The sequence below is a fragment of the Sebastes fasciatus genome, chromosome 3 (assembly GCF_043250625.1).
Source record: "Sebastes fasciatus isolate fSebFas1 chromosome 3, fSebFas1.pri, whole genome shotgun sequence".
In the NCBI taxonomy this organism is placed as follows: domain Eukaryota; kingdom Metazoa; phylum Chordata; class Actinopteri; order Perciformes; family Sebastidae; genus Sebastes; species Sebastes fasciatus.
The window spans coordinates 38,172,264-38,198,114 of NC_133797.1; the positions used below are offsets into that span (position 1 = coordinate 38,172,264).

Genomic DNA, 25,851 nt, shown 5'->3' on the forward strand with positions numbered 1-25,851 from the left:
ATGAGAGATCTCTGGTCTTAACACACATTTTCCATCAACCTAATCACATCAGCAAATACTGAGTTCACACTCTGCAAGGGAGTTGAGAAAATGTGCCTCCGAATTAGTTTCACTGACTGCAACAATCTCCTGCTGAGATCATGAGAGGTGAGAAGAGTTCATATTCCTGTCAGTGATCTAAAAGATTAAGTGGAAATGAAACCTCTTCATGCTGCCGCGTCCGCTGCCTGCTTGACACCAACTGCTACCATCATTAATTAATTCCGTCTGTACGAGGGACTACCAAGGCTTAGTGACAAAGTGGCAGCCTGGAGAATGAGACTTCTCGGTCACTGCTAAAGACAACAAGAACTCCCAGCAAGCATGCTGGTCCTGCGGGAACCAACGCACGGGCATCGATCACAGGGACGTCCCACACCAACATACATGGACGTACTGTGGAGAGATGCTGGACAGTGCTGGCGAACTAGCCAGATGTATGGTGGACTGAGACAGCTCTCTCTCTCTCTCTATCTATCTCTATCTATACCCCCAGCCAGTCTCGGCAGATGGCCGCCCACCCTGAGCCCGGTTCTGCTCCAGGTTTCTTCCCAGTAATCGGGAGTTTATCCAGGCCACAGCGCGCTTGGTGGATCATGTTGGGTCTCTAAACTATGGTGTACGGTCTAAGACCTGCTCTATAGATAAAGCGTCTTGAGAAAACTTCTGTTGTGATTTGACGCTATACAAAAATAAATTGAATTGAATTGAAATTGAATGCTACGTGTAAGCAGGTAGATGCATGTTTATTTCTCTGCCTATATGTTTGTTAGAGCTCCAGATCGAGAAAGGGGAACCTTCATTTCCCAGATCTCTTCTGACGTCCCAGTAAAGTTGGGTGAAATGTCGATAAGAGTATTAAATACTTGACAAATCTCCCTTTAAGGTACATTTTGAACAGATAAATAATGTGCAATTAATCGTGATTAAATATTTTAATCAATTGACAACCCTAATTTAAATCTTAGAATTGTGGAAGACTGTCTTTACTAATCTGTCTGGTCGTATCAGAGCCAGAATTTAAAAAGGATTTAGGAAAACAAAGTTTGGAAGGAGATTCACTGAGTTGTTGTGGCTAAATGCAAGTAAATAAAATAAAAAATACTATTGATTCTTGATGGAAATGTGTGCGTGTGCATTTTGTGATGATGTGGCTCTCAGTGTCTGACTGGTTGGCAACATCTAATCTACAGCACAGATCACTTTGCCAGAAAAGCTTTTTTCATCACTGTGTTGCAGTTTCTAGTGGGCTTCATGTTGTGTTAGGTTATGGAGGATTCTCAGCTGTGAATGAAAAAATAAGTTTTTGTAAAATAGTTTTTACTGTCAAAAATATATGGTGCTCTGCATGTGATGCATGAACTAAAAGATCGCAGCTATTTGTGTCTGCAGCTTTTTTTTCTACCACAAAACATCCACAGACGGCTTCACACCTCTCACACCTCCCTCTTCAATGACAAAATATGACGTTGAATAACTACTGCGCAACATGGGTTCTTCACTGGAAGTCTCTTATTTGACTAAGAATAATAATGAGGAAGGAAGTGACGTTTTGGTGTCAGAGCTGCAGTTTGTCTTCCAGCCGCCCTCACACTGACCAACAGTCCATTCTGTCTCTGGAAGAAGACTGCTGTTGATTTTCATCATCCGTTTATATTCTTTATGTTTTATAAAGGTTTTATAAACACAGCAGTTGTAATAAGGTCATTAAATTATAGAATCACCTTTCTGATTAGAAGCTGAAGACGACAGCAGCCATGTTGATATCAGGAGCTGGATGTGTGTTTATGGGTTTCATCCTGTTCATCTCAGGTATGAATGACTGTTTATCCTTTCTTATATAATAATAATAATAATTAACTGTGATCTGTTAAAAAAAAAGTTTTTTCAGGAGTGTACAGTAGGTGTTCATTTGTAGACAAATTGTAGGAAATTGCAGACTGATATAAAAGAAAATGTTAGTCATAAAGATTTTCACATATTCTGCTGTTACGAGCTCTTTAGATGTATTACAGTACATCATTAAGATCCTTTACAGCATCATACTACTATCATTGACCAGTTAATAAAGAGAAGAATGTTACAAGAAGTATAAATGTGTCCAGATGTTTGCTGATAAAATCTTCTGTTAAAGGGATTCAGGGACGAACAAACAGCATCTGTGCTTTAAAAGGTTCATCAGTGGATCTGTCCTGCTCAGCTCAACATCCCACTTCAACCAGGAAATGGTACACTGTACAGTCTGGAAACTACACGTACTTTCTGAATGAGAGCTCTGCAGCTGGAAATCGTGTAACATACAACATGTCTGCAGAGAGTAACTTTACTCTGACAATCAAAGATCTGACAGAGAGGGATGAAAACTTTTACTGCTGCAGAGAAACTACTGACAAACCAGAAAACTGCTGGGGAAACAGAATTCAGGTCCGTGTTGCAGGTACAGTGGTTGTCAATAATTCATTACTAATTTAATACTTTAAGAATATTAACAATATATATGAAGTCTAAATCAACGCCATCATCCCAGACCTGCAGGTGAAGGTGATTCCCACCACAGAGGGACAGACAGTAACTCTGATATGTAGCACCAGCTGTCCTCTGACTGAAAACCCTGCAGTCTACATCTGGTACAAGAACAGAGAGTTCCTCTATCAGGACTGGTCTCCCTGGTACCAACAGCTGGTCAGCAGTGAGGAAGCAGTCACATACTCCTGTGCTATCAAAGGCTACGAGGACCTCAGAGCCCCTCAAGTCTCAGTGGGTGAGTGACAACCATCAGCTCCTTATTATATGATGAAACATCTGGATAACTGTGTTGTACTTTCAAGAATATTTTCGTTATTCATGCACCGGAGCCTTAAATTATAAAGCTCCTGAAATACAATAATTAATTGACTAAATTCACCAAAAACTGACACCATTTATTTTTGTCCAGATTCTGTCTCATCGACCTGCTTTAAAGTGACCTATGCTAAAGGGAGGATGTGTTCTTCTCAGCAGACATCAGAGGATGAGCCCTGCTCCATCACATATCCAACAGGTTGAGTTTACATAAACATCCACAAACACACCTCTAATCCTTTAAACTCAATGTAGGAGCTTTTTATTTGTTGTTAGTATTTAGTTGTTGTTTTACTAATAATAAGTAGTATTGTTTGATTTATTATTCTAGGAGTTTACTGAGATTCGATTTTTGATAGCGTTGTCCTTTAAAAGTTATTTGTTGAGTTTAACTATTTTCTTGTTCAGTATATTTAGTTTTTTGCATAATTATAACATTGCATTTTGTTTTCTTTGGGTACCTGCAGTTATATAAGTAGGTAGGCAGGTAGGACCATCATGCACCTGGGTGGGCTTATGGTTTTTTACCAGAACAAGAGAGGCAGCAACATCCACGTTTTCTTTATGCTTTGTTTGCTTGCTTGCTTTTGGATAAATAAATCATCAGAATGATGACTGGTTGGATGCATGACTGATTTAGATTTTCCCGAAAAATGTCCACTGCATTCATATCTTTACTTTTTTCTTTTCTAATTTTGTTAAAAGCACAATAACCAGAGTTTTACACCTTCTCTCTTCCTGGATCAACCGTGTTTTGAGTTTATATATAATTTAATACATTTATTTAATCGAACAATTGATGTAAAATGTATTTATCTTCTCCCAACAGAAGTACATGTTCAAATGAGTCCTGCAGCCGTACCAGACCATGTCAGACTGACCTGTAACTCCAGCTGTCCTCCAACTGCCTTTATACGGTATAAGAACAAACAATTAGTGATAACGAAAGAGGTTACAGTTCCCACCACTTCTACTCAAAGTTTCTTCTGTGCTGTAAAAGGCCATGAGGATCTGCACTCTGATGAAGTCTGTGAGTACAAACCAACTTATAAACTTATAAAATGGGATATTTGTGTTAATTGTCTACAAATGGCAATGAGAAATATGATGATTTTAATATTGATTGATTGATTTAATTTATGTTTTTGTAGTGTTATGATCAGGGTTGGAAATGAACACCAGCCAAATGCTGGTAAAATATGCAAGTGGCTGCTAGATTTGCTTCACTCACCAGCCAAAAAAACAATGATACTCTATTGAGCTGGTAGATTTTGGATAGAGCTGGTACGATACACCTATCTCCTGATTCGATACTATCAAGATACTTGGGTGCCGATTTGATATGTATTGCGATTTTTAGGTATTCTATAAGTATTGCAACTCAATATTATGACTTCTTGTGATTTTTGATAACTTGTTTAACACTAAACCATGGGGAAAAGTTGAATCATACACTTCTAGGGATGTGGGAATTTAATATCTAAATTAATACAGTAAAAATGTTTGATTTTCAGCATTTATGTAGTCAGAGATGTCCTGAAGTCAAATATATCAGTCATTGTCAGGAATTATTTATTAATTTTTTTCCAGCAACACAAAAATCAAAGAATAAAGACATTTCCTTCATAAATTTGTGGAATTTTCTTTTTAATTTATAAGACACATGTAATGTTTTATACTTCTGGTGAATATAATCAATTCATCTTATTTCTATATATGTATTTTGTATATACAGTTCCCTTTGTTAACACCTTATTTTGAAAACCGGACGTAGTCCCACGTGTATACTTCCTCTAACTTCTCCAAGTCCGTCGCTAGCTCTCCCGTCAGCTCCGTTCTCTTTATACATCCATGGTCAGCTCCATCGGGGCCGTTTGAATGCATTTAACATAAATGTCAGTATATGGGTGCTCTACAGTCGTAGCGTCGGCCCATTTAACCACGGAGATGAGAGTGACGACTGGCTTGACTGCACGTTACCGCAATACCATAACATTTCCTGTCCATGACAGAGTTAGCATGCAGCTTTAGCCGTGATGTCTAGCTCTGCTTTACCTGTCAATTTGTGAAACCCAAAGTGTTTCCATATTTTACTGGATGTGTAGTGTTTACCACGCTGGATTTAAAAAAAAATTTTTTTGAATTACGATACATAGGTGAATCGAATCTTTCTCACTCCTTATTTTGGAATCCACCAGCCACAGTGACAGGTGGAAAAAAAATAAAAAATTCCGACACTGGTTATGATTCAAATATCTTTATTTGTTATCTGTAAAAAGTTCTTAAAGTGAAACTGCATCTTGTCTCTTATCTATATTTCAGGTCTTGATAACAGCAACTGCTTGAGTGTGAATTATGTCAGCAGGAGAATCTGTGCTCTGGAAGGTTCTTCACTGAACATTTCTAGTGAATATTCTGAGAACCAGCAGCCAAAATATAAATCATGGTATAAAATAAAGAGAAGGGGGAAAGAAAAAGCTGAAGAGCTGATTGAGACTGCAGGTCGTGTGACGTATCATGACAACATGAAGAATCACCACATCCTGAGAATCAATAACCTGAAGAAGGATGACTCAGCAAAATACACATTCACACTCCAGAAACCTGGAGTGACTTTAGTTGTCACAGGTAATACTTTAGATTAAATACATTATTTTTGTACAGTGAATTATTGACTTCCACACCATGTACTACCAGCAGTCAGCACAATAAAAGGCTGATTCATAATTCATGTATTCCATGAAGCATGAATCAGCCTTTCAGTAATTCAAACAAGTTAATAATGAAATTCAACTTACCAACTTTGTCTCAATTAGAAGAGCTGCATTCAATCTACTGCTTCTTCTAATATCTTCTAAAGGTTGGGATAAGTGGTTGGTGTACAAAACATGTGACTTTGACACTAGAGATCATAGTTCACATCCCATCTCCTACAAACACACAATACTGTTTACTTTATGGCATGAAGGAGATCTTTCTCTAACCTTAACTAAGTATCATAGTTTTTAAACTTAACCAGACCTAACTTAACACGTATATGAGTCTGACCGCTCTAACCATCTTTCAGGTCTGAAAGTTCACTTTAGTCCTTCTGCAGTGGTGACAGAGGACCAGAGAGTCACACTGACCTGCAGTACCAGCTGTCCTCTGACTGACAACACAAACTACATCTGGTTCTTCAACAGTCGACCTCTGACCCTGACAGAGAACCAAAACAAACACCTGGTTCTAGACCCAGTCAGCAGTCAGCATGCAGGAAAATACTCCTGTGCTGTCAGAACCCACAACAACAGCAGCTCTCATGAAGAGACTCTCACTGTCCAGAGTATGAGGGGGAAATGGACACCAGCAGCAGCTGCAGGAGTCTGTGCTGCTCTCCTGGTTATAATACCCCTCTCTGTCTTCTGCTGGATCAGGTGAGCAACACTGTCCTCTGTTTCAGAGCAATGACATTCACACACTAACCTGGCATCACCTATTCATTTACATTCACTCATTTCTCTAACCAGAAGAAAGAGGACTTCCAGACAATCTCCTAGAACTGAAACATCAGACAACATGGAGCAGGTAAAAGAAAGAAATTAAATGATTCTGCTACAATAGAAAAACTTCTGCCTCACTAAAATCATAACATTATTCCCCCTACTGTATCTTGTTTCTTCCTTCTTAACTCAACACGTTATTCTGGTGACACAGAAGCATGTTGTCCCATAATGGATCCTATAAAGTGCAATGTAAGTCTTGTTCTATTGCAGTCCGTATTAGACCAATCAGTCTTTTGTAAAACATTAGGCTGTGTTCAGACCAAGAGCGAAGCGAATTTTCATCTTCCTTTACTCACGCGAGTTGGACCGCCGGTATCATTTGTGTTCATTCGCTCTAGACGCGCCAAAGAGGAGAAGGAGCTTGTGTCCATAGATACCAACAACTTTTCTTTCCTCCATCAACCATGGAAGAAATAACTACTGTTGCTGCGTTGTACATGTTGTAGAAGTCCCAGATATGTCAGAAAACCAAACGCTGTCGTGTCTGGGTTCATAACATCACCCGGCGGCGAGCTGTATTCTCATATAGTGCCATTGCACTGAATGTATCTAGCAAGCCACACATCGCTACTGCGGTATGAACCCAAAATAAACAGATTGTGCTGTGATTTAATTGCATTAAACAGATCAAAATGATGCTGAAATAACTACATATCATGTTGATTTGTAAAAAGTCTGAATTCATGCTTTGTCAGGTCTGTCCACAAGACGACAAGCAAACAACTTTTAAAATGCTTGTTTTCTGAATGGAGTTTGGATGGATCAGTTCCAGGCTATGCAGCTGCTCCATCAACACTCAACACAAAGTCATCTAGGCATAAAAACAGCAGCGACGTTGTTGTTTCTACCATAGACAGTCTGTGGTTCATACAGATCCATTTATACACAGAGTTTGGTCCGGTCTCTGTACAGATATGATGTACTATCATAGCTCTGGGTGACGTCAGACAGATACAAGATTTAATTCCTCCATTTCTAATTCAACAACGTCAGGACATCAGTGACGACAGGAGGAGAATCTAAATGCTGATAGGCTTTCATCACACAGCGTCACACAATGTTCACACTCGAGTTGAAATATTTCAACTCCCGCCTCAACTGGCACCTCTTTGCATTGATTTGTATGTACTAACACCATGTGATGAGTTTGCTTCGCTCTTGGTATGAACACACCATTACATATCATGTTCACCACTAGTGAAGATTACTCTCTGACTTTATAAGTCTGTAAAAGCTGACATACAATTAGGTTTTCTCTGCATAATTTTATTTTATTTCATAAATAAACAAAAATGACAAAGTTTGATTAAGTCTTCTGAAGGTATCCAAGACTACTCCAGTACCAGCTACGTTGTGCTAACCCTCCCATCCAGTTGAGCTCTAGTTGGAATAACTTTAGAGGCCTACTTAGGAGGATTTAAATTAAGTGTAACGTCAAATAATTTCTCTCGTCTCTTTATCAGCTAAACCCTGGTCCTGTGTATGAGGAAATCTCAGCTCAACCAACAGAGCAGGATGATCCTCATTATAGCAGAGTCCACTTCCCTCAGAACCAATCAGATCCTCTCTACAGCACAGTCCAGACACATCCGCCTCAAGAACAAGATCTCACCCCCTAAGCTGTTGTCAACTTCAGACCCAACACAACCCCTGAGTAAGCATCTCTTGCTATTACAGCTGATTCAGGATCTATTTGAGGGATACACTGTAAGAATGATGTAGCGTATCACAGGATGGGCCATTAATCTTAGATCCTACAGGTACAAGTTTGATAAAACTTGAAAGATATTCAATGATGGGACGATGATTAACGGTCAAAACTCAAGGGTACTTACGCCCATCGTCACAACACTGATATGCTTTTTATAAAACTTCAAGGTTACAGATGCATACTTATTTAAAAGGTTATTTTGAGCCTTCCAATGAAACTGCATAAACTGAGAAGACTGTTTTTTCTTGTAATTTTAAATACTTTGCTACATGTTTAACCCACAGCACATTAATACAGCATTATTTTCTTTACTTTCAGGCATGATGGCCAGGCAGTGGATCCCTAGAATCCCAACACAGCAAACAAAAACTTAAAGAGACTGAATGTAACAACACACCTGCTTCAGTGATGTACAGAACTTGTATATTATTCAGTTCATTGATGATCTTATCTACAGTAGCTTACTGTGAATCAGCAGGCAGACATCCAGCATCTTATGGACACCTCAGGAGTACACTTGAGAGCTCTGATGGACACCCACTGCCTGTTGTAGCAAGAGAAACCAGAACCTTATAGTTACACTGATTAACTCATGGTCCAGTCTGTTGAACCCAGCAGACTTTCACTGAGTCAAAATATAAGGAGTGGACACTATACTTTCCAATATGCAGAAAAAACCCTTCAACAAATAACCTAATATTTCTGTGAAACTTAAAATTCATCAAAGTTACAACAAAAGGTACTGCAGGGCTAATTATCATCTTGCACAATAATGTCAACTGTATAACTCTTATACAAGACTCCTTCACTGAAACATCTTCCTGAGGGACATTTTAATATATATTAGGACATTGTCTAGTCAGTGCAGTCCTATAACGTTAGAGGACAAAGCATTCAAACAAGACATTATCTAGATAATATCTTGAAAATTGGCGTTAGCACTGAAGAGAAACACCTTTCTGACAAAGTTACAGCAAAAACTGGTTCTCAAAAATATGTGCTGATTTAGGTGTTAATAATATTAATAAACGTTAGTTATTTATAAATTGAGAAATGTGCAGATTCACTAACTTACAGTCGTAGTTATTACAGGATGGAAGAATGTTGTTCAGGTTAGCTACTGTAGATCTTATTTGCTAGCTAGAGTTAGCTCGCTGCTAACTGAACCGACGGCTTTGACAAGCTGTCGGTGTTTGTTGCTAAGCAACCAGAGCAGTTAGTTTGTGAAGTCATGCTAACGCTAGCTAATGCTATCTACTTCTTTCTCTAAATTAAATACAATTTACAACATACATTGCGCTTTTATTCTAACGTTAAAACAGAAAACGAAGAAATACTATTATGCTTTTCCTTATCTTCTGTCATATATATATAACGTTACAATGTCCGATGTTCATTTTAAACGTGGCCAAAGTGTTAAATAATGAGGTAAACGTGTGTAAAAGTATTTCCTGTAACAAAACCGTCAGGCCGCTTCCAACGTTTTTTTCTGCTGTGGCTACAAGATTAGATCTTGTTAGCAGAAATAATGGCTAAAAGTATGAAAGTGAGGGTCTCAATAGCTAACTTTGTTCTTCATATGCATGTCATCGACGTTTATTTGCTTGATCAGATTCCTTTGTGATTATTCTGCATTTCCTTTATTTAATTGGCGGTCTGATTATGTGAATTGTCAGTCGTCACTCAGCCATAGCACCTAATTGTTTCCTGTTTGCCGGCCGTATCTGTCTAATCTGTGTCATTAAACACTGCACATCGCAGCACTTGTGTCATTAAAGATAAACTGATGGCTTAATGGTCCCATATTATGCTATTATACCTGTATTTTGTGTTTCTACTAGAACATGTTTACATGCTGTAATGTTAAAAACAACTTTATTTTCCTCATACTGTCAGCCTGAATATGCCTGTATTTACCCTCTGTCTGAAACGCTCCGTTTTAGTGCATTTTGACAGAATTGCAACAGAATTGCAACAGAATTGCGTTGCTATTTAACAGCTTGGGTCCATGTTTACTTCCTGTCAGCTGATGACATTCACATACACTGCAACAGGAAATAAACTGGGACACATTTAGAATGTTTACGTTTAAAACCGTGTAATGGTCTAATTATTGTATATTCATGACATCACGAATGGACAGAAATCCTGACAACTTGTTTCAGATGCAGAGTTTCTGAATACGGGCTGTTTGTATTTCCTTGTGGATTGAGCGTTTCGATACTTTCACAGTATTTATATATGACTTAAGCCTGCTTTATAATAAAAAACATGAAAATCTCACTTTTTTATAATATGGAGCCTTTAAAACACATAAGAGGAAGAAAGAGTGTGAGAAAATGAGAGACCAAGAGAAGTGGGCAATGGGCGCCTGGGTTTGCGGCAGCGGGAGAGGGATAGAGTGGGTCTGCCGACCAATCAGCTTCCAGGATTTCCATTTTCTGTAGACAAGTCATGTGGCGGCTTTCCATTTTCACTGCCGACGTCATCCATTTTCAATAACGACGTCATCCATTTTCACCGCGGATACAGCCAATCGGAGCTCTGGATTCCATTTTCAGGCAACGAATCGTGTGGCTGATCTCCGCCACGTCATCCATTTTTGAATAGCCAATCACAGCCGTCCCAGCGGACGCGATGCGGAGGAGGGACTTTTGAACTATTCACCGCCGTCGTCGCAGAAACGCCTATTCAGCTACAGACAGGTAAATGTCATTATTAACATTACGTAACATTGATATTGGGTTCTCTTAGACAATACGGATTAAACGTGTTTTAGCTTTCTGGCGTTTTTTAATGTGGGCTGATTAAGAGTCGCTGTGAAATCAATGAATAGGTTTGTAATGTTACTCTGTCTAAGCTAGCCTGGCTTTAATTATGTTAGCTAGACTTGGTGAATAAGTTACCAATCACTTTATCATCTGTTCAGAGCTCTGATCATTATGCTGAGGCTACGTTACAGTTACAGTTACATAGCGGTAACGTTACTCCTACTGTATGAGCTCCTCAGCGTTGTTAAACTAACACAGTCACTTCTTTTAGCTCAGACAGGTAACTAAGATAACTGGTGTTATATTAATGATTATATGATCATAAACGTTATGTTATTACTAAAGCTATATATACATATACAGTATGACTGCTGCTGTATTAGCTTCTTAACGTTGTGAAACAAAGTTTACTATCACAATCACTGTTTTTAGCTCAGACAGTTAACTGTCAGATAACTGCTGTGTTATATTAATGTTCATGATTAATGATTATATGATCATAAACGTTATATTAAACGTTCATACTTAAGTTATATAAACATGACTGTAGTTTGCAAGGTTTTTCAAGGTAAAAGAAACATAATTATCATATGTGTGAAATTGTTTCTACATATAAGTTTTATTTCAATGTCTGTTTAGACTTCTCCAGGCTGTCAGTCATCCTGCATCCTCTGCCCCAGAAGCTCAGCCTGCAGTTCAGTCTGAATCCTCACCTGGTGTCTCAGGTGGCAGAAATACAGTTGGTAAGTAATGTTTACATAAACCTCACAACAAAGCAATAGTAACAGTTGGGTCGAATCTATTTAACATACAACAGACAGCATACGGACATTAAGACACTATATGTTACATGTAGTGTAATTTCACAGCAGTTTATCCTGTTTATTTGCTTACTGATGACAAATTGTATGTTTAGGGGACGGGCATGGTATGCCAGGTACGGATCGGGTTGACAGCCTTGCAGAGCACCTGGTAGAACTGAGGACACAGACCTCCATGACTCTCAGCAACCAGCAGGTTAGTAATATCTGTAATTTGGAATACCATGCTTAGTCCAAAAAGAATAAGACAATGTTGTTGTTTTCATTTCATTAATTACTCACATAAGCCTGTTGTGTGAATAAATATTCAGTCTCTGTTGTTCTTTTCATGTTTCTTTATAAGGGAAGCACAATTGTGGCCCTGTAGCAAAACCTGCTGGACGTTGACAGAGGGCCCAGCAATCTACAGCGGGCTGGTCACTGCCGGAGGCCCCGCTGGAGTCTGAGCTGACGGAGTTTCTGGTGAATCTGTGTGCTGTAAATCATTCTGTCTGATGTTGCAGGGAGTCAGACCCAATGACAAACATTAAGAATAGTATTATCTTCTTCAAATTATTTGTTCTTGTTGTTTCACGTGTTCCAGGCCCAAAGACAATAAAGTTAAAGCTTTAATATCATTACTGTCTCAATTCATGTGTATTCCTATGGTTATTTTTTTAATTAATTACACACAGCAAGTCCATCCCAATATTGCTCAACTATTCTCCAGTACATTATGATTTATTCTACTAACATTTTGACCTATCTTGCCTAACAGTTCATTAATCAGTCATAAGGAGGATGTATGCAATAATATTAAGCGTCTTTGAGATTACTAAAAAGCGCTATATAAATCTAATATATTATTATTATTATTATTATTATTATAATAATGCAAAACATCATCATGGATGATAATGTTTTGTATATTTGTTATCTGTAGTAATCTACCAGTTATATGACTATATAAGGAAACCTGAACGATTTTCAATATTAACGTATTAGTTGCAGTGCACAAGTCTTGCATTAAAATTATATCTTGAGTCAATTCAAGTTTACACGAGCAACACAAACTATTTTTTACTGCATATTATAAACTTCGACCCTGCCGGAGACGAGATTCGAACTGCCTCTCAAGTGGACATGTATTCTTCCCCCCGAAAAGCACAAAAAATAATGTTTTTATTCTTTAACAAAAATACTATGGTGTATAAAGACTTCAAAACACCATGTGGGTGAAAATAAGAGCTACAGAATTGTGTTTTCTTCTCTCTTTCTCTCTTTTTCTTTCTTTTCCTCTCTTTTCCTCCTCTTTTCCTCTCCCCCCTTTCTCCCCCTTTTTCCACCTTCTTCCCCCGCCCACCCACACTATTGTTCCCCAGCTTTAGCGGAGTTGGTAGAGCGGGCGTCCATGTATTAAGGCTTGGTCCTGACCGCGGCGGCCCGGGTTCGAATCCGGCCTGTGGCCCTTTCCGCATCCACTCTCTCTCTCCCCCCTTTCACGACTCTATCCACTGTCCTGTCATAAAAATGGAAAATGCCCCCCAAAAAAAAAAAAAATGGGATATTTGTGTGAATGGTCTACAAATCACAATGAGAAATATGATGATTTTAATATTGATTGATTGATTTAATCTTGTTTTTGTAGTGTTATGATCAGGATTGGAAATGAACACCAGCCAAATGCTGGTAAAATATGCAAGTGGTTGCTAGATTTGCTTCACTCACCAGACAAAAAAACAATGATACTCTATTGAGTGGCTGGTAGATTTTGGATAGAGCTGGTATGATACACCTATCTCCTGATTCAATACTATTACGATACTTGGGTGCCGATTTGATATATATTGTGATTTTTAAGTATTGCGATTCAATATTATGATTTATTGTGATTTTTGTTAATGTTTTTAACACTAGACTATGGGGAAAAAAATGAAATCATACACTTCTAGGGACATTTAGTTTGGAAAATATCTAAATTAATACAGTAAACATTTTTAATTTTCAGCATGTATGTAGTCAGAGATGTCCTGAAGTCAAATATATCACTCATTGTCAGGAATTATTCATTAATTGTTTTCCAGTAACCCAAAAGTCAAAGAATAAAGACATTTCCCTCATAAATTAGTGTTATTTTCTTTTTAATTTATAAGACACATGTAATGTTTTATACTTCTGGTGAATATAATCCAATCAATCTTATTTCCATATTTGTATTTTTTATATACAGTTCCCTTTGTTAACACCTTATTTTGAAAACCGGACGTAGTCCCACGTGTATACTTCCTCTAACTTCTCCAAGGTCGTCTCTAGCTCTCCCGTCAGCTCCATTCTCTTTATACATCCATGGTCGGCTCCATCGAAGCCGTTTGAATGCATTTACCATAAATGTCAGTATATGGGTGCTCTACAGTTGTAGCGTCGGCCCATTTGATCACGGAGATGAGAGTGACGGCCGGCTTGACCGCACGATACCGCAATACGATAACGTTTCCTGTCCATGACAGAGTTAGCATGCAGCTTTAGCCGTGATGTCCAGCTCTGCTTTTCCTACAATGTGTGACACCCAAAGTGTTTCCATACTTTTCTGGATGTGTAGTGTTTACCACTTTGGATTTATAATGGGAGTGTGCAGGTCATATCCACGCAGACCCTCCGCCGTTTTCTACTTTCTCGTTTCGGCTCACTGCGGTTTGTTTTGTTTGACAGATATGGAACGGATATGATGTCACGTTACTCAGACTACAACAATTCAAGCAGTAACTTCCTTCTACCTCCACATAGACTCAAATTAAACAAATATATTGATTCTGGTATTCAAAAATTTATTTCAAAATTGTAACAAAAAAAAATTGCGATACATACGTGAATTGATTTTTTCTCACCCGAAATTTTGGAATCCACCAGCCACAGTGACAGGTGGACAAAAAGTTAATTTCCGACACTGGTTATGATTCAAATATCTTTTTCTTTTATCTGTAGAAGGTACTTAAAGTGAATCTGCCTCTTGTCTCATATATATTTCAGGTCTTGATAACAGCACCTGCTGGAGTGTGAATTATGTCAGCAGGAGAATCTGTGCTCTGGAAGGTTCTTCACTGAACATTTCTAGTGAATATCCTGAGAACCAGCAGCCTAAAGATAAATTATGGTATAAAATAAAGAGAAGTGGGAGAGAAGAAGCTGAAGAGCTGATTGAGACTGCAGGTCGTCGTGTGACATATCATGACAACATGAAGAATCACCACATCCTGAGAATCAATAACCTGAAGAAGGATGACTCAGCAGAATACACATTCAGACTGCAGAGAGATGATGAAGGATGGAAACCTGGAGTGACTTTAGTTGTCACAGGTAATACTTTAGATTAAATATATTATTTTGGTATAGTGTATTATTGACCTCCACACCATGTACTACCAGCAGTCAGCACAATAAAAGGCTGATTCATGCTTCATGTATTCCATGAAGCATGAATCAGCCTCTCAGTAATTCAACTTTGTCTCAATGAGAAGAGCTACATTCAATATACTGCTCCTTCTACTGTCTTCACGTCCCATCTCCTACAAACACAATACTAGATCTTTCTCTTACCTTAACTAAGTACCATAGTTTTCCAACTTAACCAGACCTAACTTAAAACGTATATATGAGTCTTTTTATAATATGTGGGTTGTTTTAGAAGACACTGACAAACAACGTATTTTATTGTTTAGGTATGAGGACTTACTGATGATTTACTGACCGCTCTAACCATCTTTCAGGTCTGAAAGTTCAGTTTAGTCCTTCTGCAGTGGTGACAGAGGACCAGAGAGTCACACTGACCTGCAGTACCAGCTGTCCTCTGACTGACAACACAAACTACATCTGGTTCTTCAACAGTCGACCTCTGACCCTGACAGAGAACCAAAACAAACACCTGGTTCTAGACCCAGTCAGCAGTCAGCATGCAGGAAACTACTCCTGTGCTGTCAGAACCCACAACAACAGCAGCTCTCATGAAGAGACTCTCACTGTCCAGAGTATGAGGGGGAAATGGACACCAGCAGCAGCTGCAGGAGTCTGTGCTGCTCTCCTGGTTATAATACCCCTCTCTGTCTTCTGCTGGATCAGGTGAGCAACACTGTCCTCTGTTTAAGAGGAACGACATTCACACACTAACCTGAAATCACTTATTAATTTATATTCACTCATTTCTGTAACCAGAAGAAAGAGGACTTCCAGACAATCTCCTAGAACTGAAACATCAGACAACATGGAGCAGGTAAAAGAAAGAAATTAAATAATTCTGCTACAATAGAAAAACATCACCGTCTTCTTTCCTGCTTCTCTGCAGAAGGAATGATTCTTTCATCGGACAACAGCTTCATCTCACAAATGTTATGATTTTTCTACCTCACTAAAATCATAACATTATTCCCCCTACTGTATCTTGTTTCTTCCTTCTTAACTCAACACTGTTATTCTGGTGACACAGAAACATGTTGTCCCATAATGGATCCTATAATGTGCAATGTAAATCTTGTTCCACTGGAGTCCATATAAGGCCAATCAGTGTTTTGTAAAACATTAGGCTGTGTTCGGAACAAAAGCGAAGAGAATTTTCATCTTGCTTTACTCGCGCGAGTTGGACCTGCCGGTATAATTTGTGTTCATTCGCTCTAGACGCGCCAAAGAGGAGAAGGAGCTTGTGTCCATAGATACCAAGAACTTTTCTTTCCACCATCAACCATGGAAGAAATAACTACTGTTGCTGCTTTGTACATGTTGTGGAAGTCCCAGATATGTCAGAAAACCAAAAGCTGTCGTGTCTGAGTTCATAACATCACCCGGCGGCGAGCTGTATTCACATACAATGCCATTGCACTGACTGTATCTAGCTAGCCACACGTCGCTACTGTGGTATGAACTCATAATAAACAGATTGTGCTGTGATTTAATTGCATTAAACAGATCAAAACAATGCCGAAATATCTACATATCATGATGATTTGTAAAAAGTCTGAATTCATGCTTTGTCAGGTCTGTCCGCAAGACGACAACCAAACAACTTTTAAAAGGCATGTTTTCTGAATGGAGTTTGGATGGATCAGTACCAGGCTATGCAGCTAATCTATTAACACTCAACATAAAGTCATCAAGGCATAAATACGGCAGCGACGTTGTTGTTTCTACCATAGACAGTCTGTGGTTTATACACATACATTTATACACAGAGTTTGGTCCGATCTCTGTACAGATATGATGTACTATCGTAGCTCTGGGTGACCGCAGACAGATACAAGATTTAATTCCTCCATTTCTGATTCAACAATGTCAGGACGTCAGTGAAGACAGGAGGAGAATCTCAACACCAATAGGCTTTCACGACACATCTTCACATGAATTTCTCACTTGAGTTGAAATATCTCAACTCCCGCGTTGCCTAGTGCGAATTCGCTTCTATTCACCTCTTTGCATTGACTTTGTATGTAATCGCACCGCGCAAAAAGTTCTTGGTGTGAACACACACCATTACATTTGATGTTCACCACTGATGAAAATTACATTATCACTTTATAAGTCTGCAAAAGCTGCCATACAATTAGGTTTTCTCTGCACAATTGTATTTTATTTAATCAATGAACATATTTTTGATTAACTCTTCCAAAGGTATCGAAGACTACTCCAGTACCAGCTACGTTGTGCTAACCCTCCCGTCCAGTTGAGCTCTAGTTGAAATCACTTTAGAGGCCTACTTAGGAGGATTTAAATTACGTGTAACGTCAAATAATTTCTCTCGTCTCTTTATCAGCTAAACCCTGGTCCTGTGTATGACGACATCTCAGCTCAACCAACAGAGCAGGATGATCTTCACTATAGCAGAGTCCACTTCCATCAGAACCAATCAGATCTTCTCTACAGCACAGTCCAGACACATCCGCCTCAAAATCAAGATCTCGCCACCTACACTGTTGTCAAGTTCAGACCCAACACAACCCCTGAGTAAGTATTTCTTGCTATTACGACTGATTTAGGATCCAGTTGAGGGATATACTGTAAGAATGATGTAGCGTATCACAGGATGGGCCATTAATCTTAGATCCTACAGGTACAAGTTTGATAAAACTTGAAAGACATCCAATGTTGGGACGATGATTAACGGTCAAAAATCAAGGGGACAACACTGATCTGCTTTTCATAAAATTGTAAGGGTTGACAAACTGGGTTACAGATTGCATACTTATTTAAAAGGTTATTGTGAGCCTTGCAATGAAACTGCATAAACTGAAAAGACTGTTTTTTCTTGTAATTTTAAATACTTTGCTACATGTTTAACCCACAGCACATTAATGCAGCATTATTTTCTTTACTTTCAGGCATGATGGCCAGGCAGTGGATCCCTAGAATCTGTACAACACAGCAAACAAAAACTTAAAGAGACTGAATGTAACAACACACCTGCTTCAGTGATGTACAGAACTTGTATATTATTCAGCTCATTGATGAGCTTATCTACAGTAGCTTACTGTGAATCAGCAGGCAGACATCCAGCATCTTATGGACACCTCAGGAGCACACTTGAGAGCGCTGATGGACACCCACTGCCTGTTGTAGCAAGAGAAACCAGAACCTTTTAGTTACTCTGATTAACCCATGGTCCAGTCTGTTGAACCCAGCAGACTTTCACTGAGTCAAAATACAAGGAGTGGAAACTATACTTTCCAATATGCAGAAACAACCCTAAGACAAATAGCCTAATATTTTTAGGAAACTTAGTTAAAATTCATCAAAGTTAAAACAAAAAGTCCTGCAGGACTATTCATCATCTTGCACAATAATGTCAACTGTATCATAAAACATCTTCCTGAGGAACTTTTTAATATATATTAGGACATTGTCTAGTCAGTGCAGTCCTATAACGTTAGAGGACAAAGCATTCAAACAAGTCAATATCAAGATAATATCTTGAAAATTGGCATTAGCACTGAAGAGAAACACCTTTCTGACAAAGTTAAGACAAAAACTGGTTCTCAAAAATATGTGCTGTTTTAGATGTTAATATTAATAAACGTTAGTTATTTATAAATTGAGAAATGTGCAGATTCACTAACTTACAGTCGTAGTTATTACAGGATGGAAGTACAATGTTCCAGTTACTGTGTCCAACTACAGCTGTGTTTATTAGCAACTAAAGCAGTTCATGGTTGGTTTCTAAATTGAGAATTGTACAGATTCACTAGCTGACAGTAGTAGCATTAATTATTACAGGATGGAAGTATGTATATATAAGTATTCATGTTAGCTACTGTATATCTTATTTGCTCGCTAGAGTTAGCTCGCTGCTAACTGAATCAACGCTTTGATAAGCTAAATCGGTGTTTGTTGCTAAGCAACCAGAGCAGTTCATGGTTAGTTCTGAAGTCATGCTAACGCTAGCTACTTCTTTCTCTAAATTAAATTAAATTTACAACATACATTGCGCTTTTATTCTAATGTTAAAACACTGTACATTGCAGAAAATGAAGAAATACTATTATGCTTTTCCTTATCTTCTGTCATATATATATAACGTTACAATGTCCGATGTTCATTTTAAACATGGCCAAAGTGTTAAATAATGAGGTAAACGTATGTAAAAGTATTACCTGTAACAAAACCGTCAGGCCGCTTCCAACGTTTTTTTCTACTGTGGCTACAAGATTAGATCTTGTTAGCAGAAATAATGGCTAAAAGTATGAAAGTGAGGGTCTCAATAGCTAACTTTGTTCTTCATATGCATGTCATGGAGGTTTATTTGCTTGATCAGATTCCTTTGTGATTATTCTGCATTTCCTTTATTTAATTGGCGGTCTGATTATGTGAACTGTCAGTCGTCACTCAGCCATAGCACCTAATTGTTTCCTGTTTGCCGGCCGTATCTGTCTAATCTGTGTCATTAAACACTGCACATCGCAGCACTTGTGTCATTTAAGATAAACTGATGGCTTAATGGTCCCAAATTATACTATTATACTTGTATTTTGTGTTTCTACTAGAACATGTTTACATGCTGTAATGTTAAAAAAAAACGTTATTTTCCTCATACTGTCAGCCTGAATATGCCTGTATTTACCCTCTGTCTGAAACGCTCCGTTTTAGTGCATTTTGACAGAATTGCAACAGAATTGCAACAGAATTGCAACAGAATTGCAACAGAATTGCGTTGCTATTCAACAGCTTGGGTCCATGTGTACTTCCTGTCAGCTGATGACATTCACACACACTGCAACAGGAAATAAATTGGGACACATTTAGAATGTTTACATTTAAAACCGTGTAATGGTCTAATTATTGTATATTCGTGACATCACAAATGGGCCGAAATCCTGACAGCTTGTTTCAGATGCAGAGTTTCTGAATACGGGCTGTGTGTATTTCCTTGTGGATTGAGTGTTACGATACTTTCACAGTATTTATATAGGACTTAAGCCTGCTTTATAATATAAAACATGAAAATCTCACTTTAATCACTCACTATAATATGGGACCTTTAAAACACGTAAGAGGAAGAAAGAGTGTGAGAAAATGAGAGACAAAGAGAAGTGGGCAAAAGAGGAGATGGAGTGATAAAGATGTCAAGACAGAAAAAGGGAAGAGAGTCGGCTGAATTAATGAGAAGCAAAGTGCAGCAGGTTGGTAGTCAGCTGACCTGTGGTAGATGGTGTCGATCATTTCACACCAGGCTCCGGCTCTGTCCACTGCAAAGCCATCAGAGTCTGTACACTGTCCAGTCAGAGAGAGAGAGAAACAAAAAGACACTTTCTGAAAGGCTATAATTGTTATTATGTCCAAAATATCAGGAATATTAAAATGCTCCACATGAAGTGGATTGGAAATGAACACCAGCCAAATGCTGGTAAAATATGCAAGTGGCTGCTAGATTTGCTTCACTCACCAGCCAAAAAAACAATGATACTCTATTGAGTGGCTGGTAGATTTTGGATAGAGCTGGTACGATACACCTATCTCCTGATTCCATACTATCAAGATACCTGGGTGCCGATTTGATATGTATTGTGATTTTCAAGTATAAAGATTCTATAAGTATTGCGAATCAATACTATGATTAATTGCGATTTTTGTTATTATCAAATCAATCTTATTTCTATATATGTAATTTGAATATACAGTTTACTTTGTTAACACCTTATTTTGAAAACCAGACATAGTCTCACGTGTATACTTCCGCTATCTTCTACAAGGTGGTCTCTAGCTCTCCCATCAGCTCCGTTCTCTTTATACATCCATACTCAGCTCTATCGGGACCGTTTGAATGCATTTACATAAATGTCAGTATATGGGTGCTGATTTTACCACTTTGGATTTAAATGTGAGGTTGCAGGTCGTATCCACCCGGACCCTCCCCGGTTTTTCTGCTTTCTCGCTTCGGCTCGCTGTGGTTTGTTTTGGTTGATGGATACAGAACGGATATAATGTCACGTTACTCAGACTACAACAATAAAAGCAGTAACTTCCTTCTACCTCCACATAGACTCAAATGAAGAAAATATATTGATTTTGGCACTAAAAAAAACTATTTTAAAATTGTAACCAAAGAAAATTGCGATACATACGTGAATTGCTTTTTTCTCACCCCTTAATTTTGGAATCCACCAGCCACAGTGACAGGTGGACAAATTGTTTTATTTCCAACACTGGTTATGATTTAAATATCTTTATCTTTTTATCTATAGAAGGTACTTAAAGTGAATCTGCCTCTTGTCTCTGATCTATATTTCAGGTCCTGATAACAGCAACTGCTGGAGTGTGAATTATGTCAGCAGGAGAATCTGTGCTCTGGAAGGTTCTTCACTGAACATTTCTGGTGAATATTCTGAGAACCAGCAGCCAAAATATAAATTATGGTATAAAAAAAAGAGAAGTGGGAAAGAAAGAGTTGAAGAGCGAATGAAGGCTGCAGGTCGTGTGACGTATCATGACAACATGAAGAATCAACACATCCTGAGAATCAATAACCTGAAGAAGGATGACTCAGCAGAATACACATTCACACTCCAGAAAGATGGAGTGACTTTAGTTGTCACAGGTAATACTTTAGATTAAATACATTATTTGTGTACAGTGAATTACTGACCTCCACACCATGTACTACCAGCAGTCAGCACAATAAAAGGCCGATTCATGATTCATGTATTCTATGAAGCATGAATCAGCCTTTCAGTAATTCAACTTTGTCTCAATTAGAAGAGCTGCATTCAATCTACTGCTTCTTCTACTGTCTTCTAAAGGTTGGGATAGGTGGTTGGTGTACAAAACATGCGAGTTTGACACTAGTTCACAGTTCACGTCCCATCTCCTACAAATACACAATATGGTTACCTTATAGCATGAAGGAGATCTTTCTCTAACCTTAACTAAGTACTATAGTTTTTAAACTTAACCAGACCTAACTTAACACATATATTAGTATTTTTACAGTATGTGGGTTGTTTTAGAAGACACTGAAAAACAACCTATTATATTGTTTAGGTATGAGGACTTACTGAGGATTTACTGACCGCTCTAACCATCTTTCAGGTGTGAAGGTTCAGTTTAGTCCTTCTGCAGTGGTGACGGAGGACCAGAGAGTCACACTGACCTGCAGTACCAGCTGTCCTCTGACTGACAACACAAACTACATCTGGTTCTTCAACAGTCGACCTCTGACCCTGACAGAGAACCAAAACAAACACCTGGTTCTAGACCCAGTCAGCAGTCAGCATGCAGGAAACTACTCCTGTGCTGTCAGAACCCACAACAACAGCAGCTCTCATGAAGAGACTCTCACTGTCCAGAGTATGAGGGGGAAATGGACACCAGCAGCAGCTGCAGGAGTCTGTGCTGCTCTCCTGGTTATAATACCCCTCTCTGTCTTCTGCTGGATCAGGTGAGCAACACTGTCCTCTGTTTCAGAGCAATGACATTCACACACTAACCTGAAATCAATTATTCACTCACATATTCATTTATTTCATAAACCAGAAGAAAGAGGACTTCTAGTCAATCTCTAAGAGCTGAAGCATCACACAACATGGAGCAGGTAAAAAACAGGATTTATACAGTTATTCTGCTCCATTAGAGAGACATCACTGTCTTCTATCCTGCTCTTCTTCAAAAGTAATGATCATTTCTTCACAGTCAGGACAGCAGCTTCAATTTATGCCTCTCAGCTTTTAATCTGTCTCACCTAAATCATAACCCTCTAATCCTGTAGACTTCTCTTCAGTTGTGCTCATCACCTGGTCGCGTTCCTGCTACACTGCTCCATGCTTTCTCTCAGCTTTTTATTTGTTTAATAAACAACATTTTAGAGCTACAGTAAGACGTTTTTACAATATAATAGGCAAATATCAATGGAGGACAGAACCTGCCAAAATAAGAAACAAATGAATAAATAAACAAATGACTCGATAAATAAAAAAATAAATATACCATTAAAAGTAAGTAAAAATAAATGTTTAATTAAATGATAAAATGTGACATAAATGGATATTTCTATTTCAATTTGCTTTTTTAATTTATTTACCTTTGTATTAATTCCCTTATTTATTTACTCTTCTGTTTAATTTCCACTTTTATTTATTATTATTTTAAAGAATTCTTTAGTAAATTTATTTATTTTTACATTTATTTTATCTATATATTTTTGCATTTATTATATATTTATTTATTTATTCAGGCATTTATTTTTTATTTATTTTATATTTATTTTCAAATGTATAGGTTTAATAATTCATGAAAATATATACATGAATAAATAAAAGTGGAAATTAAACAAAGTGGTAAATAAATAAGGGAATTAATGCAAAGGTAAATACATAAAAAAACAAATTAAAATAGAAATATGAATTTATGTTTTTTTATTTTATCAATTAATTAAGGACTACAGTTTTTATTGACAACTTTTTATCTAGTTTTAGTGGCAAATTTATTTATTTATTGAGTCATTTATTTAATTATTTCTGATTTTGTTAGGTTCTGTCGTCCATAAATATCAGCCTTTTTTAATTCATTGGATATCGACCAGTCATGATGTTCACTATTGACAGGACAGGTATTTAAAACCTGCAATTAAATAGTGTTTTCGCTGCACAGTTTTAATGAGCCAATATATTAATCCTTCTTCTAAAATAATCTTAATTAAATAATATCAAAGGAGGACGGAACCTGTCAAAATAAAAAAATAAATGAATAAATGAATCGATAAATTAAAGAAATTGCCATTAAAAGTAACAAAAATTGTAGAAAAACAAATGTAATCATTAATGAATTGATAAAATGTGACATAAATTGATATTTGTTTCAATTTGCTTTTTATTTATTTACCTTTGTATTCATTCCCTTATTTATTTACTCCTCTGTTTAATTTCCACTTTTATTTATTTAGGTATTTATTTTTATGATTTTTTTATTTCATTTATTTATTTTATTATTCTTAAATAATATTTGGGATGAAACGCTAAATACGTGAACACATCTTCAAGCCACCAAACATTTGCAAAATATACCTAAAAAGGCTTCAAAAACCCCTCATCAATTGAGCTCTAGTTGAACGTTATAATGCTCTGATAGGAGGATCAGCCAAACTTTTGAATGTAAAGTCATTTTATGTGTCTTGTCTCCTCAGATAAACCCCGGTTCCATATATGAAAACATGTCAGCTCGATCAGCAGAGCAGGATGACCATCACTACGGCAGACTCCACTTCTCTGAGGACCACACAGATGATCTCTACTCCACCATAGAGCCTTCTCGCTAAACAAAACTTTGTTACCATGGTATTTTGTAAGGGATCCTCTCCTGAAGGTTTAAGTGACTAGAATAACTAAAGTAACATAGCAGGGACCGGCAAGTGTAAAGCAAAGAGCAAACATAAGGGCAAGCTCATATTTGTTTCTGCTGAACGCAATGAGAAACTTTTCTGCCTGATATAGCAGACTTCACTGTAACAATGCAGCAGCTTTTCAGTTCACTCCATGCTAATGTGAACCGCAGGTTTCCCAAAAGGACTGAGCTTCACAAACACAATCATGCCAACAAACCTGAGCTCTTTAAGACACATCTTCAAATAGGAGGTGTGATGCACTTTGCCTGTGTGTAGGATGCAAGTGGACGAGCAGCTGAAGAGTTAAGAGCGAGTAGACTGCAGCATGCAACACTGTGTGAAAACTCCCAACAATGATTTGAGAACAGATTCCATGTTTTACAAGCAAAGAGGCCACAGATCAGATCAGTTGACAGCCCCATTAGTGGCAGGTGAATCAGTGTCTCAACTAGGGACAAAGAGAGTAGAAGCACAGAGACTAAACTCTGGTGCTTTTTTGACAACAGCCACTAGATGGAGCTGCCACCATTTTGGACTGAAAACTCCAATGAGTCTGTGTCCATGGATGTATAAAGAGACGTCTGAAAATCAAGAGATCTTTTTTTTTTTTTTAGATAAATCAACTTCCCAGTATGAACACTTAAATATCCCTCATTTAAATCATGATGTCCTAAAAGTTGTAAAATGAACTAACAACTGAATCCAGAGTTATTTTCCTCGGCATAATGAACGTGCATCAGACCCACGGGACTGCACCGTCCTGCACGCTCAGATGACATATCCGGTTCTGCCAGCTTCCTGCTAGCTGTATGCAGCTGTAATAATGGATATATTGGCTGTAATTCATCACTTTTATTATCATATAATACACCTATGGGCTGTATGCTGTAAGCCTGTACCGTGGTGGATGTATTAACGTCTCTGTTCCCAAACAACCGGCTATCGGCCAGTAGCTAGTAGTGCTAGTAGCATGACATCAACAGAATTTAATGTAGTTGTAGGCTATTTACTGACACGCAGGGCAAAAGAACAGGACACAACCTCTTATACGTCCATGGTCTGTGGTCTAGTGGACTCCATTTATGATCCTTGACATGAAAAAGTTTGAGATTGCTCTCAAAATCTGTGTGCTGGATTTTTCTAACTTCCAATTATGTCCATCGCTCATTTTATGCTCCTCTGGAAATAAGTAAATAGTTATAATAGTATGCATATTTATAATATTTTATTACTCAACACAGGCCATTTCAGTAGAGACATTAAAATGATGACAATAGAATAGAAATAATTTTTCTTT

At 37.8% G+C, this 25,851-nt stretch overlaps 3 protein-coding genes and 1 long non-coding RNA gene across 11 annotated transcripts in view; 2 read left to right on the forward strand and 2 right to left on the reverse strand.

The window, feature by feature from the left end:
* Window positions 1–9,308, reverse strand: part of LOC141765021 (uncharacterized) — a 24,298-nt gene extending 14,990 nt beyond the window's left edge. For both annotated transcript variants that reach the window (XR_012593354.1, XR_012593353.1), the window contains exons 1-2: window positions 9,212–9,308; window positions 8,602–8,680 (exon numbers count right to left, since the gene is read on the reverse strand). This is a non-coding gene — a long non-coding RNA (uncharacterized LOC141765021). The remainder of the gene's footprint in view (window positions 1–8,601; window positions 8,681–9,211) is intronic.
* LOC141765012 (uncharacterized) lies at window positions 1,473–18,257 on the forward strand. 6 transcript variants are annotated; one of them, XM_074630816.1, is made up of 10 exons: window positions 1,473–1,851; window positions 2,174–2,476; window positions 2,567–2,800; window positions 2,975–3,079; window positions 3,710–3,910; window positions 14,735–15,061; window positions 15,472–15,820; window positions 15,914–15,971; window positions 17,502–17,692; window positions 18,067–18,257. In XM_074630816.1, the coding sequence occupies exons 1-10, from the start codon at window positions 1,797–1,799 to the stop codon at window positions 18,092–18,094; spliced, it is 1,851 nt and encodes a 616-aa protein (XP_074486917.1). In that variant the 5' UTR covers window positions 1,473–1,796; the 3' UTR covers window positions 18,095–18,257. The 6 variants fall into 6 exon arrangements, with proteins under 6 accessions (XP_074486917.1, XP_074486918.1, XP_074486919.1 ...); XM_074630817.1 differs by having other exon boundaries at window positions 15,917–15,971; XM_074630818.1 differs by lacking the exon at window positions 14,735–15,061 and adding an exon at window positions 5,203–5,508 and having other exon boundaries at window positions 1,475–1,851.
* Window positions 17,721–25,851, reverse strand: part of LOC141765020 (85/88 kDa calcium-independent phospholipase A2-like) — a 68,708-nt gene continuing 60,577 nt past the window's right edge. The window contains exons 5-6 of one of the 2 annotated variants that reach the window (XM_074630837.1): window positions 18,217–18,295; window positions 17,721–18,097 (exon numbers count right to left, since the gene is read on the reverse strand). In XM_074630837.1, the coding sequence (XP_074486938.1) occupies window positions 18,223–18,295 (73 nt within the window). In that variant the 3' untranslated portion in view covers window positions 17,721–18,097; window positions 18,217–18,222. Of the gene's footprint in view, window positions 18,098–18,149; window positions 18,296–25,851 lie in introns of those variants that run through there. The other variant, XM_074630838.1, reaches the window with a different exon arrangement.
* Window positions 21,464–25,734, forward strand: LOC141765018 (uncharacterized). The gene is made up of 4 exons (XM_074630834.1): window positions 21,464–21,776; window positions 22,268–22,616; window positions 22,712–22,769; window positions 24,357–25,734. Exons 1-4 carry the CDS (start codon window positions 21,638–21,640, stop codon window positions 24,486–24,488), a joined length of 678 nt encoding a protein of 225 aa, XP_074486935.1. The 5' UTR covers window positions 21,464–21,637; the 3' UTR covers window positions 24,489–25,734.

Excerpts from the sequence above, each read along its gene's own strand:
- LOC141765012 (XM_074630816.1), top strand. The coding sequence starts at position 1,797 with ATGTTGATATCAGGAGCTGGATGTGTGTTTATGGGTTTCATCCTGTTC. Across the intron at positions 2,801-2,974 it reads AGCCCCTCAAGTCTCAGTGG|ATTCTGTCTCATCGACCTGC; the intron begins GTGAGTGACAAC and ends ATTTTTGTCCAG. Across the intron at positions 15,972-17,501 it reads CATCAGACAACATGGAGCAG|CTAAACCCTGGTCCTGTGTA; the intron begins GTAAAAGAAAGA and ends TCTCTTTATCAG.
- LOC141765018 (XM_074630834.1), top strand. The coding sequence starts at position 21,638 with ATGAAGGCTGCAGGTCGTGTGACGTATCATGACAACATGAAGAATCAA. Across the intron at positions 22,617-22,711 it reads TCTGTCTTCTGCTGGATCAG|AAGAAAGAGGACTTCTAGTC; the intron begins GTGAGCAACACT and ends TTCATAAACCAG. Across the intron at positions 22,770-24,356 it reads CATCACACAACATGGAGCAG|ATAAACCCCGGTTCCATATA; the intron begins GTAAAAAACAGG and ends TTGTCTCCTCAG.